General features: G+C 39.6%; 1 protein-coding gene across 3 annotated transcripts in view; it reads right to left on the bottom strand.

Annotated features, from left to right (window-relative positions):
- Window positions 1-13,149, bottom strand: part of astn1 (astrotactin 1) — a 482,098-nt gene that overhangs the window by 219,988 nt on the left and 248,961 nt on the right. For all 3 annotated transcript variants that reach the window (XM_085377645.1, XM_085377646.1, XM_085377647.1), the window contains exon 14: window positions 8,084-8,278. In XM_085377645.1, coding sequence (XP_085233771.1) covers window positions 8,084-8,278 — 195 coding nt within the window. The remainder of the gene's footprint in view (window positions 1-8,083; window positions 8,279-13,149) is intronic.

The following is a 13,149-nucleotide window of genomic DNA, read 5'->3' as shown; positions in this document are numbered from 1 at the left end:
TGACTCAGACAAGCACAGTCTGTACTTACTGGTACTGGCATTTTAAAGAAACCTTTCAGACAAATAAAATATGTACAGGAGAGTTTTACTTTACTACAGGTTATATGCTTTATTCAGTGTTTGTAGAAGCAAAGCCTGAAATCTTAAAGAGCTACATTCAGCAACTAGAAAGTCTAGCTCTGAAACCCATCGCATAGCACTCATCATTCATTGATGTCAGCAATATGGAGATTTTCACAAAAGAATTATGATCTCCTGGACACTTAGAGCAACGGCTCTGCAAAAAGTACTTGACTACTGTGGACAAATGTACCTAGAAATAGCGTTGCTTTAAATGTATAATGAGGTCATGCTTTCTGTTTACTCCACTATATCTTATTTTTTCAAGTAAAAAAGAAGGAAAAAACTACGAATTGCCCTTTCAATCCATTAGTCCAGTAAATATGTTTAACTTGTAAGTCCTACATCCAACCATGCAATCTAAAAGTTAAATGACTCTGACAATTAAAGACATCCCCCTTCAAACTACTCTGCTTGGGTACAGTGCCTCCCTACTCCCTACCACTGCCGGCATTCCTGCACCATTTGGAACGTGCCACTGTGACTCCTTTTTACTCCAAATTTAGAAGATGAAGGGTTCAGATACGATGAGCATGACAACTGGAAGAGTTCAAGAAGATGGAATGCAAATTTTAGGAAATATAAGCGTAGCAGGGAGCACCTAAAAGGTACACTGTGTGGAAGTGAAAGCAGTGACTGAGAAACCAATCTGGTAAGTGGGGCGAACACTGAGGGATTGTTGGCATGTCCAATGTTCCCAATGCACTTTGTGTCAACCTTTTGGGAGGAATTCATGTTGTAACACCTGGTGAGTGATGGAAAAAGACAAAATAAAGATGTGGATGCTTATCAATATATGATGAGGATCATCAGCGTGTACTAAAAACTAAAACACAGCTCGTTATGCATTGCTATATTTGTAGTTTCTACAAAACTATAGCAACCAAGGCTGTGATTTTACTGACACCGAGTCAAAAGCCTGTCATTTTCTGCTGAAAGTAATTACGCGTGATTTCAGCTGTCAGTTTAACAAAACACACAAATTGGGAACGTAATGACTGAATCTCAGTTGTTTTGCTGACGACCGTGATTAGATTTTTCTCTCCCATAGATACACGTGAAGCGGGTTATGTGGTTGCTATCGCTGCATTTGTGTTTGACAATTTTCACTGTAATTTTGTTAGAGGATGGCATGTAACATTTAGCAGCCATCTGGCACTGTAAGCATGTCATTATTCATTTTCTCTCTTGAAGTTCAATGAACTCTTGCAAAACTGCCAAAACTTACTAAAGACTTTTTTTTCTTCTTCTTTAGCAGGAGCTGTGGTGAAGCAGCCACCTGTTTGATGAATTATTAAAATGTGAAATGAGACAAAACACCAGGACACTTTTGATTTACGACAACAGTTCTTTCACTTTCTTTTCTGTTTTCCTCGCAACGATCCCCCCTGACTACTGTATGTGACTCAATAAACTCGTGGCTTTCAATAAGAGACAATCAGGGCCACTAGCAACCCATTCCCAACCCACTGTCTCCATTAGTCTGCAGCGAGCATATTTCATATTTTAATTAACTGAGTCAATGAATGTATTCCTCTTGAGGGCGTCATGTCGAGGGTGTGGTACAGCAGGCACAAATGAGCCCAAAAAAATAAGAGAGGGAGTTTGAGAGAAAAAAAAAAAGATTCTGACACAAAATAGTGGGGTGAGAGAGTGATGGGCTGTCAGGTGGGAGTGTGGTCTTAATCATTGATCCCAAGCAGGCAGCAGAATGAGAACAAAGGCCACTAAAATATTCATTAAAACCTGTTCTGAGCTCGTCGTGCGAGAAAGCAATAGAGAGAGGAGTTGAGAGAGAGGAGAGGGAGGACACTGTTAGGAGTAATGAGAGGAGGTTAGCTTTTTAACATCTCATTACTGGAGTCCACTGGCTCCCGCAGAGACGGGAAGATAGAGACTCTGTCACTGAGCTCTGTAATTTGAACCCAGATCATATCGCACCCCCGAGATGTCACCGTGATAGGATCTCCTTCACACAGACGCGCGTCTCACTCTGTAACCAGAATCACAGCGTGCCCCACCGGCCCTGCTGCCAATGACGATGCCATGACTGGATCTCTCCCACTAGGAAATCAAATAAAAAAAAACTTGTGTATTTGAAATGATAATGCGGAGCTTTTTGTGCAACGAGGGGAAGGGTGTATTTTCCCCTTTCCAAAAAAACATGAGAAGCATTTCAGGGCTGGTGAGCTTGAAAGATGGACCACGCTGGGCAGAGGGAATCAAACAAGCGCTGCGTGTGTGCATTTACAGTATGTGCATACCTGAACACCCAGGTTTGTGTACCAGTTAGTGTTATGTGTGTGTTGTGCTGCTGGCCACCTGCTCACTGTTATTGCTGCTTCCCTTTTATCTCCCCCACTTTTTCTCTATCCTTGACGGGGCCACAGAGCAGCTCCGTTTCTCTCCCCAGCACTCGCATTTCTCCTCCAACAGCAGCCAAAATGTTGACTTGGACGGATGCTTACCGTTTTTTCTTTTTACTTTCAGTGCATGAAAGTGGAAAAGTGGGCAAAAAAAAAAGAAAAAGCAAAGAAGTGTATTGTTGACAGCGAAAAAGAATTCAGGCCGGTAAAAATGGTAGCATATATTTGGAGCGAGGAAAAAACAAACAGACGTATAAAGCCACACCGGTGGTTAAAGAATATTAAATTTTGACTTCTTCTTTCGACTGAATGAGGGAGACAGATGCTTTGTGCCACTCCTGAGCCGTGGGGTAAGGGCCTTTTGAAGAAGTGCCAGTGAACATCACACAGAGGTTCTCATTTTCCCTCCCCTTGCCTCTGCCTCGCGTGCTCGTGTTTACTCAAGGGCAAATATGTGAGGGAATATGTGAACTCACGGGCCGCGCTGCTGTTTCGCTTGCATGTTGTAGATGCTGATGAATAAGTCAATGGCTTCCGAAGGCTGGTCGTTGCATCTTTGCACTTTTGCAGCCTCGAGTGTCTGTTAGAAATACTGTAATTGAATGTTCTGCAGTTTGAAGGGTGTCTTTGACTGCAGGTCGTTTGGGTCGTGTCAGAGAGGTGCACACTACTTGGCTCTTTGTGTCACTCTCTACAATGAGTGGAGGGTGTGGGAGTCAGCTAAAATCCACTGTTTGTGGCTTCAGAGGAGAATGACATTAGAGCAAATAAATCCACTGTACTGGCCTGTGTTTAAAAGGAAGATGGCACCCTACCTCCCCTGCTGTTCCTCCTTGGAGTAACCTTGCAATTTATTTCATGGCTCTCACAAACGACAGATTACACATTCAGATTTTTTTCATCCATCGCTCTGGTCACACTCTGTAAAATGCTGGATTCTACATCCCAGTATTAGGCTTGAAATCTGTTCCCTTCAAAATAAATAAATAACTAGATGTGCATCAGTGTCAGCAAATCTCTTATTAAACTGTGTATTAAGTAGAGAGTAATGTACCAAACATTCAGGTAAGGCTAGCAGGCCTTTTATTTTTAGCCTGAGCTGACTTTCATCGATTAAAATGACAAATATGGCTGGTTTCAGACTATATGAGCTCTAGTTAATTACCATGAAGTCCATTAGGAATGTTGCCTGGTAATGTTCTGTCTGTGTATCTGTGATTGAAAAAGGAAGAAGTAGAAGAAAAACACTGTCTGTAAGTGTCCGTGATGAGTTCCAGCTGAAAGCTGAAGCTCATGGCATCCTATGGTTTACATAAGGCAGAATTTCCTGGGTACACTTTTATTCTTATTCATTCATTCATATTTGTTGTTTCACTTTCACAAAATCGGAAGTATTTAAACATTCAGCTTAAAATGTCCCAATTCTCAGTATGTGCATTTGTCATGGTTTATCATTTGTACATTTAACTGTTCAGCAAAATGGACATAATGTTGACTACATTTTAGTGAACACTTGCAAACTGTAACCTCAGTTTCCTGTTATTAGCTGACAGGATTAGCACCGTGACCATGTCATTGGCTGATATTTGCCTTAAGTAGACCTGCGGTGTATAATTTGCACAGAATTTGTTAAGATCCAAGATTTTCTGTCACTAAAATATATCGGAGGTTCTAAGGTGCTACATAAAGTACAGCTTTGCAATGTTAATTACAGGAAGCTCTTTTTGCGCTCATTTGAAAGTTGACCGCCAGCTAGTAATTCTTGCTATGTATCATTAAATTTGACATTCAGTTTCCTTGGTGACAGATACCATTGCAAGCTACGCATGCATTTCCAAAGGCCAACATTCACTGTTACACTTATGTTCATGTTATTGGTTTTGGAACAACTCCCGACACACATCTGTGGATGCAACACTTTCTTCCTGCAACTTTGATTCATTTTACTTTCAAGCCAATTTGTTCCTTAGATTCAATTTCAGCACACTGACTCCTGGTCAGTTTCAATCCATTTGGTGCTATCTCCAATAATTAGGCCTTGCATTAACCATGCCTCCCTACAGAGTCTTTCCTTCCTCTTCCACCACCTCATCTGAACAGGAAGCACAAGCGCTTTCAAATGAGATCAGAGCTTTTGAGATTTAGATTCTTGATGATATTAACTATTAACCTGGCTCACGCGTCCCTTCCTCTCTACGACTCTAGCGGTCGATCCCTAAGTGGGTGATTGGCCTCCGGGCAGCAGAATCCATGCATGGCCCAAATTAAATTCGTGGGCCGCAGATGACTTTGCTGACCTTCCGGCTTCCTGAGTTTAGTGGAAATGATTGCCACATGCAGCGAGTGATAATTAACCACCCTCAAAGCACTCCACTAATCATTCTGATCTCTGTAGAGATTATGAGAGGGACAGTGCGTTGCTTTTCACCTGTACTGTTGGATATATACATTAGGTCTCACAAAAGAGGCAATGCATTTTATTTGTGTTAAATAATACGCAGCCAGGAGAAACATCCTGTTTTGTCATTTACTTTTTCAGAAAGGGAAATGGCATAAAAACTCAAACAAAATCCTTACTCCACCATGAAATAACCTTTACAGATACGGATTTGATCTTTTCTTCCTAGCAGTAGAGACACATTTGCCTCCAGATTATGTATGAACAGCTTCCCTTTTTGTGACCTGAACCATATTCTACTCCCAGAAAAGCTGAAAGGTTGAGCCACAGCACTAATGCCAACATCAGCGGCGTAGTTTCTTAAAAATGCTTTGGGCACAATGATTATTATCTGTGTGAACGAAGGTGGAATTAAATTTCCCTTTTTCTTATATTGTTTGTTGCTTCTCGAGTTTTGGATTTTCAGTACAGAAGAACATAAGAATTGCAGATAATAATGAAGTCATATTTGTACTGGCAACCCAGGTCAACGTGGAATATAGGGCTTTGGAGTTGAGGTATTGTGGGAGCGCGGCGCCATTTTCCTGGGCCACGAATCAAAACAAACACATTGTGTCGGAAGTACGACTGCATGAAACATGCTTGAAAGCAGCTCAAAAGAAAACGGATGGTATAGAGACTGATTGCGTCCGGAGGCGAAGCGAAAATAAAGTGCAAAAAATAGAGTGCATCGCAAATGTGGACGCGTATGAAATACGCCAGTGGAGTAGAGACCCAGACGACTTACCGCTATCGTCCTAGCGTCCTTTGCAAAAATCTCGTTGTCATATTATGTCTCCATATGTGTAAAGTAGATGCAAACTACTACATTGATAATCCGGTTAGATATTACTTAAAACCCTTTGGTTGGGGTGGGGGTGGTGTTTACCTTCGACTAGTGCTCTCTGTTGTTGTCGTTGCGTTTGCCGTCTGTGAGAATTAGCGAATCTTTACATAGCATGTCTGCAAAGTCACTCAATACGATGTTTGTTCGCAATTTCTATAACCTCCGAGCGCTTCAACAACAAAATTATTAAGCTATAAAGAGTGACATTATTGGAATGAAAATGTCTGGAGCACCAACAGATATTTGGAGATGAAAGAGAACTGGATATCAGCTCGTCTCACGGCGGCTATCCAGGCTAGACGCCTTCTTTTGGTAAGGTCCGCTATATGAGCTCCCCAGGTTAGCTAACACAGGTTGGGAAAGAATAAAAAGACAGACCATTCTCAAGCTTATTCCCTTGCCGGTCGTGCGATCGAACATTACAGCCGACCACACAGCAAGTACGAACTGTAGCTGATGTGTGTGCTTTCGCTCCTCTTTCGCTTGAGCTTTGTTCGGCACAGGGAGATGGCGCCTCAACCAAAAATCCTGACCACGCTTCCCTTTCGTGACATCACGCTCCAAAGCGCTATAAAAAGTGTCATAAAGAGCAAACAACACTGACTACATATGCAGATGGGGAGGTTAAATGCTGTTCCCTGATTTATTACTTTGAGGGAAAACAGAATTTTTATACCTAAAGGGGAAACCACATGAACATTTATTTGGTACCTCTTCAGATATGTTAAATTCTGTGTGTATGTTAAGCACAACAATTAAAAATAACAAGAAAAAAGAAACAAAGAAAAAAAGAAAGAAACAACTGTCGCGTCCTTTCAGTTTGGATGTGTCACCACGGCTTTATTTGTCCTTCTGTGCACCATTAAAGTGACTTAACTGTGTCCACTGAGAAAATGAAAATCTGTTGCTTCTGTGGTTTGACACAAACAAACATTGTTATAATTGTTGCATCTTTATTGTAAAGTAACACAAAGTCATCCGCTTGTAAGCTTTATCGCTATGGATTCCTGGGTATGTTCATATTTGCATCAATATACACTGCAAGTCTGCGTCTCTGCTAAAGGGAACATACTTTGGTGACATTCAGACTAAACACTGTACTGCAAACGTAAATCTTGGCGTTCAGTTCTTTAATGAAGTAAAGCCTTGAGGGGCCTGAGCTTGTCCACTGTGAAACCAATTAAAAAGCAAAACTGAAAAACATCAGTGCTTTATGATTATTTATAAAACTGATATCACTGCAGTAGCTATAGACGTTTGGAGAGAACAAAAAGCTAAAGCAGTAATCTTTATTTATTGCAGTGTTTTGTAGATTGATATAATTTAAAAGAGCATCAGTCTGACCTAGTAAGCAGGTAACTACCAGCAGCAGTGGTAGTTACCTTATTTTCAGCACTCATAACGTGTGAAGTTAACATCTTAAGCACGCACACCTGACCCTAAATGCGATCTCCTCCCTTTTGCCCCCGTGTCTGGGGGCGTTGGTGCTTAAGAGGTTGAGTGTGGAGTAAAGTAGTTACCAAGTGTTTGTCGCGACCACATAATTATCCAGTTTTCTCCGAATCCTTTGCCCAGCCTGGTGAAGGTCCAGGCAGCAGTGGACGTCCCGTTGAATAAGTAACGTTTATTCACAGACACTCATTTTTCACAGAAAAGTCACAAAGTAAAACTAAAACTAAATAAAAAACAAAAGGAAGTCAGCTAAATGGAGCTGGAGTGGTGAACTGGTCCTGAGCCTTGGAGAACGAAAGGCTTTGTCCCCCCTGTTCTTCAGTCTCGTACGAGGGAAAACGAATCGATTTTGATCTTGAGTGAAGACAGCAAGCAGCAGTGTTTAACAAGCAGTTGATATATATAATCTATGTTCAGCCTTGGATGGGATTTTGTTCTGTTAAGGGTGCCATCATTTTAACTGGGAACCTTAGTGCTGTTCTTAGTCTTTCTCTCAGCTCTCTGTTGTTCTTCTTCTACTCCCGTCAAAGGCTCATTGACTAGGATCTATGAATCTGCTTTGTGTGTCAAACATATAGTCCCGTCATACCTGTACTGAGAAGACTTTTACCAAATATGCATACATACATGCTCCTTAGAATTTTAATCCTCAAATGAATAAAGTTTTAAAAAAGTGAGTAAGGAGGTTGTGCTGAGAACAAGCTAAAAGTCTCTCTCTCTCTCTTTAAATGAAGATAAACATTCACTGTGATATCGGCACTGTGGGAGCTGAAAGTCCTGTGCCAAGTGTTTCCCAGCTGAGGTACAAATGGCAGAACAATGTCCCACACGCTCCATTCCACCAAAGTCTCATGTGCTTACCTGAATGTGGCCTTGAGGATCTGTCCAGAGGTGCTCTCTTTGGTGTGGTTGTTGTATCCGTAGAAAAGGTCTCCAAACACCGTCTGGTTGGCAGGGATATCAAGCACTTCTCCACAGTCTATTCCCTCAGTGCAAGCCTCAGACAGCGGCAGGCACGACCTCCCATCTGGACCGCGTTTGTAGTCTTCGATGCACCTGCAGCAAACAGGGATTAAAGTCATTTACTTGATCCACGGATTTCCTTTTTCTTTTGTTTTCCTTTCAACACTGACTTCAGTTTAATTACTAACTCGATTGTCTGTTTGTTTTAGGGTTTTCTGCTCGGGCATTTTCCTTTTGATTCCTTATATTGTAGTTATTGAGCAAATCAATCTTTAGTGTGCAGACGACAAATGTTTATTATTCTTGAAAATAAAAAAATGTTTACACTGAAAAACTGAACAAAGCTGAAGTAAACAACAACAACAGTAATAATAATCTGACACATCTGTAGACAAAAGTTAACACAGACCTTTAATAACTACCTTTTAATTCTATTAAAAAGTAGATAAGTATATTCAATTAAAAACACATTAACTTTACCCAAAGTTACCAACTTTGATCTATTAAAAAAAATCAGTGGAGGTCTTTTTGATATTTACTTAGATTTAATTCTCCACAAGCTGTGTGCAATCTAACGATCAACAAGTCAATATCTTACTTTACTCATGTCAAAGAAGGTAAATGAAACACATGCAGACAAACACAGGACAACTTGATTGCTGGTAGCTGACACGCCATCCATTACATTTTAGGTAACAGCCATAGTTTCTGCAGCAAACAAAGAATTGTACAGGCACGTGTACTAACTACAGACTACCAGAAAGGTCCAGACTGAAGCTGACAACCAGATGTTGGTTGGTCCTCCCCCTTCGTGTCTTACTTGAGCACCCAGTCTATAAATGCATGCATAATCCTGTCTACAGCCTGACAGGGCTTATATTATATAACTACCCACAAACACTACTGTGATGATGTCAGGCAGATCTTGTCATGTTAAAAAATATGAGCCCTTCTCAAGTTATCTTCCAGGTCAGGTTAGTCTAAACCAACCAGTTTATTCTAACTAAAAATTGGGAAAATATCTGAAAGACACACCTATTGAAGTTAGTAGAGTATGTTATAAATATTTCGTTTATACCCACTGTAAAGCCAAAATGTCATTTTTACCTCGCAGTAGTTTCCACAACTTAATAAATGTAATTTCTTGTGTTTTGGTTTCTGTGCAGTTGCCAAATTTAAAAAAAAGTATGATTTCATGTATCAATATTCAGAAAAGTATCTTTTTGCTAACTTCAAAGCATGAACAACTCATGACTTCACAACTCACTAGAATCAGCAAAATCCTTTCTGCTCAACTGACACATAATCCCCCATTTCAAGAAAGGAGCTAGAATCCACACACTGAGAGTCCTCTCAAGGTTCTTTCATATTGATGATGTTTTGACATCTCAGTATGTAATATACTCTGAAATGAATCAAAGGCACACAAAGTGGAGGCAGTGAAATGGAGGGTGGAGTGGGGTGGAAAGCAAAAAGATAATCTGTCAGGGATTTACACTATGAGAAGCTCTCTCCTGGATGCTAAATGTCGCAAAGCTAATGCCAGTCTCCGATGGGAAAAGTGGAGGATTAGCCACATCTGCACTATGGGAAGAGACGACAACAAAATGCTGTTGTTGAGAATTCAATGAAGCAGCAGTCTGTATCACCCGCTTATGTAAATTTGACACAAATTCGTACGCCTGCAACATGATGTTTGCCCTAAAGATGACAGCAGCTTGTTGTGTTCAATTAGAAAAGTGTTGTTTATCGGAAAATGTGCCGTTTCTCAGCTGAGATGATCAAAAGTCATTGCTTTTGTTTTAATTATGTCTACTGAGAAAAGTAAGAAACAGATCTTGGCAGCTTTCTGCATTCAAACAGCGCAAAGGCTAAAAGGCCAAATGCTAGTATGACTCGTGAGCTGCAGATATTCTAAACACATCTTATGTTAAGACTCTCTTTAGATCAAAACTCTTCATATCCAGCATATCTTAGCAGAAGGTTCGTGGCCGTCTCTAGTAACTCTAAATATTATGCTAGTTATTATTAGGCTTCATGTGACAGAATAAAAATGCCAACTTTGTTCAGTTTGCTTTTAACTAGGGCTGCCACAAACGATTATTTTGATAGTCACTAGTCACCGATTATTTTTGCGATTAGTCGACTAATCAGATCAGACGTAAAAGGTATAGATTATTGCACCAGCAGCATCTGCTCTTATATAACTATCATTAGCTTACAGCTTTAAGTGTTTAAGGTCTGTGCTAACTAAAAATAAAGACAAGATGATAGTTTATTAAATTTTAATGAAATTTGCAGATTGTTTCGGTGAAGTTTAATAAACTCCTTGCTATCTAAAATATAACAGGACACCGGAGTAAATTCTCGAGCATCTCACACTTCTGATAATCAGCTGTCTGCTTGACGTTTATTCAGCTGTGTAAAAACTATAACTTTGATCTCAGCCAAACCGATTTACTCAGGAACAAATAAAATACTGAAAAAAGCCAAACAATAACATTGTTAAGTTATCTAAGTGACTTATATATGTTTAACCTGAGTAACAAAAGAGGGCGGTGGGTTTGAAATGATTTGCTGGGAGTCCGGTGTTCTCACGGCTCTAGTGAGCCTTGCCCCCGGCTAGCTATCGAGCTAGTGACTAACAGACGTCTCCGAAAACGTCGGAGCGCTTTTGAAAATATGCGGTGTCCTGCTAAACTGAGCAGATATTTGAGGTTTACACAGCTACATTCTCACCTGAAAATATGTTAAACGTTTATTTTGTGACCCAGAAAGAATAATAAGAGTAATATTAAAACTAACCAGCTGCCGCCATTGTTGGAAACTGAGCAGGGCTGCGCTATGAATTCTGGGACAGAGCTACTTCTTCTTCTTCTGGGTTTAACGGCAGTACATGCAGTGCTGCCATCTTCTGTTTCAGTCCGTTATTACACTCTTAAATCCTGCTACTTATTCCTGCGTCTTTTGGGATCTTACAAAGCTTCAAACGAGGCGTCGACTATTAAATCAGTCGTCGACGATTTTGATAGTCGACGTAATCGTGACTAGTCAACTAATCGTGGCAGCCCTACTTTTAATCTCTGTATATAAAGCTTTGTGGTTTCCATTTGTAGATCATCACTGACCACTGATATTTGAAGACACTTTAGTTACATGCATATGAAGAGATGATCTGATGATGATAGCAACCCAGCATCAGCGTGGTTCAAAATATTAGCAGGTCCAAATCTAGTCAAGTATAACATTCAAGTAGTCTTAATTGCTCAATATTTTAAAACTAATTAGCCTGTGACAACCTCCTCCATCATCATCTCATTCTCTTCCTCCGTCATCTTTGCCTCATTCATATCCATTTCCTATTAATCTAAGGGACAACTTACACTATGTTGCTCTGTCAGTTAACCACCATGAAAGAATCACCTCACATGAAGAAATACATCCACATTCATTCATCTGTTCCATAAACCTTACACTGATGTTTTTTCCCCAGACACAGCCAGACCAACTCTTTCCAAAGATGCAGCCTGTTTAATCAATCAATCAATCAATCAATCTTTATTTATAAAGCACTTTTCATACAGAAAATCAGCTGACTTTGTCCAGACCAGCATGATGCTGATGGATTGTGTACTTGGATGTTTAGTTTCAGGCTAGATTTGGGTTGCTCTGCTGTAACCAAGAAAATGTATTTCATTGATTTCTAAAGAACTAAGTGAGGAAAAGAGGCGAGTGCGTATTGAATCACATATGAACAGGGACTGAACGTAGTACACAAAAAAGTTTAAAAAGCTGGTCTGATTAGTTTTTATTGGATTTGTATTATTTTTTATATTATTAATTGCTATTATTCAAGAGTCTCTTTTCTCTTTTCTTTTTAATTCAAAACATCCTCATGCTATGTTCAAAATTTACACCAACTTCATCTAATCCAATAAAACAACACCACACTACTCATGACCAAGCTTTCTATGACTGATGTTGAGCATCAGTATCATGGGATATTTACATAAGAACTAGCACCCTGGATGGTTTTCTAACTGTTTTATGGAGAAATCTTAAAAACATTTTGGGTATACTTTAAAGGATTGTTGCATAGCTTGGTGAAAAGCCTCATTTCTAATCTACATGTTGACAGCAGGCCCATTTTGTAGCCCTTCTGGGTCAAAATGATTAAATATAGTCATGTCAAACAGGGGGTGACGGCCAGTTTCTTAGCCTGCGTGACTGAGGCCATAACACAAGTAGAGTTAGATGATTATTATTAGAAAATAAACTGAGAGAAGGAATCTTGACCCTAACATTGAAATTTATTTATATAAAAATTGTTTTGACCAGTCACCTATCCCATGTGGTTATATGACTTTTTTAAAGTTGACCTTAAAGTACTTTATTTAAATGATTTATATTGAATTAAGAGAAAATGCATACAATGTCCAGGGCTCCAGTATTTGTTTCTGTCAATGTCATTAAATCAGCAGTGTTTTTCTATGATATAATCCATGTTAAATCAGCCTGTTCCTGTACTCAATAATTCAGAAGGCTTGTAAAAAAGCTGAAAAAAATAATGTGACTAAAAAGGACCAAATTTAAACCCATCTCTACTTACTTTGAGGGCTTGTAACTCGTGCAGTTTTTATTGTGTGAAAGTAACATTTTCGATGGATTAATTTGATATGTTACAACTAAATAAATAATAGAAAACAATCAGCTGATTCCAAGGAGTCACTAATTAATTGCAAATGTGTAATTCTTACATGCAGTTCCAGTAAACCACATCACACTGTACTGTGTCGTTGTAGATGAGAACGGTAAATATTCTGAATTATTAAACGTCGTCAAGCCAAAGCTTACGCTTGAAACAACAAACTGTTGTACATTCAGTGTTTTAATGGTTTGTTTGTTTGCGTGGTTTCCGTGCTGTAAATCTATCACTGCACACAATTCAATGTGCAGATGATAAC

This window comes from Diplotaxodon limnothrissa, linkage group LG18 (genome assembly GCF_057381915.1).
Source record: "Diplotaxodon limnothrissa isolate DT_005_m linkage group LG18, D_limnothrissa_male_GT1.1, whole genome shotgun sequence".
In the NCBI taxonomy this organism is placed as follows: domain Eukaryota; kingdom Metazoa; phylum Chordata; class Actinopteri; order Cichliformes; family Cichlidae; genus Diplotaxodon; species Diplotaxodon limnothrissa.
Note: the sequence above shows the minus strand (reverse complement) of the source record. Positions and strands in the feature narration are given on the sequence as shown.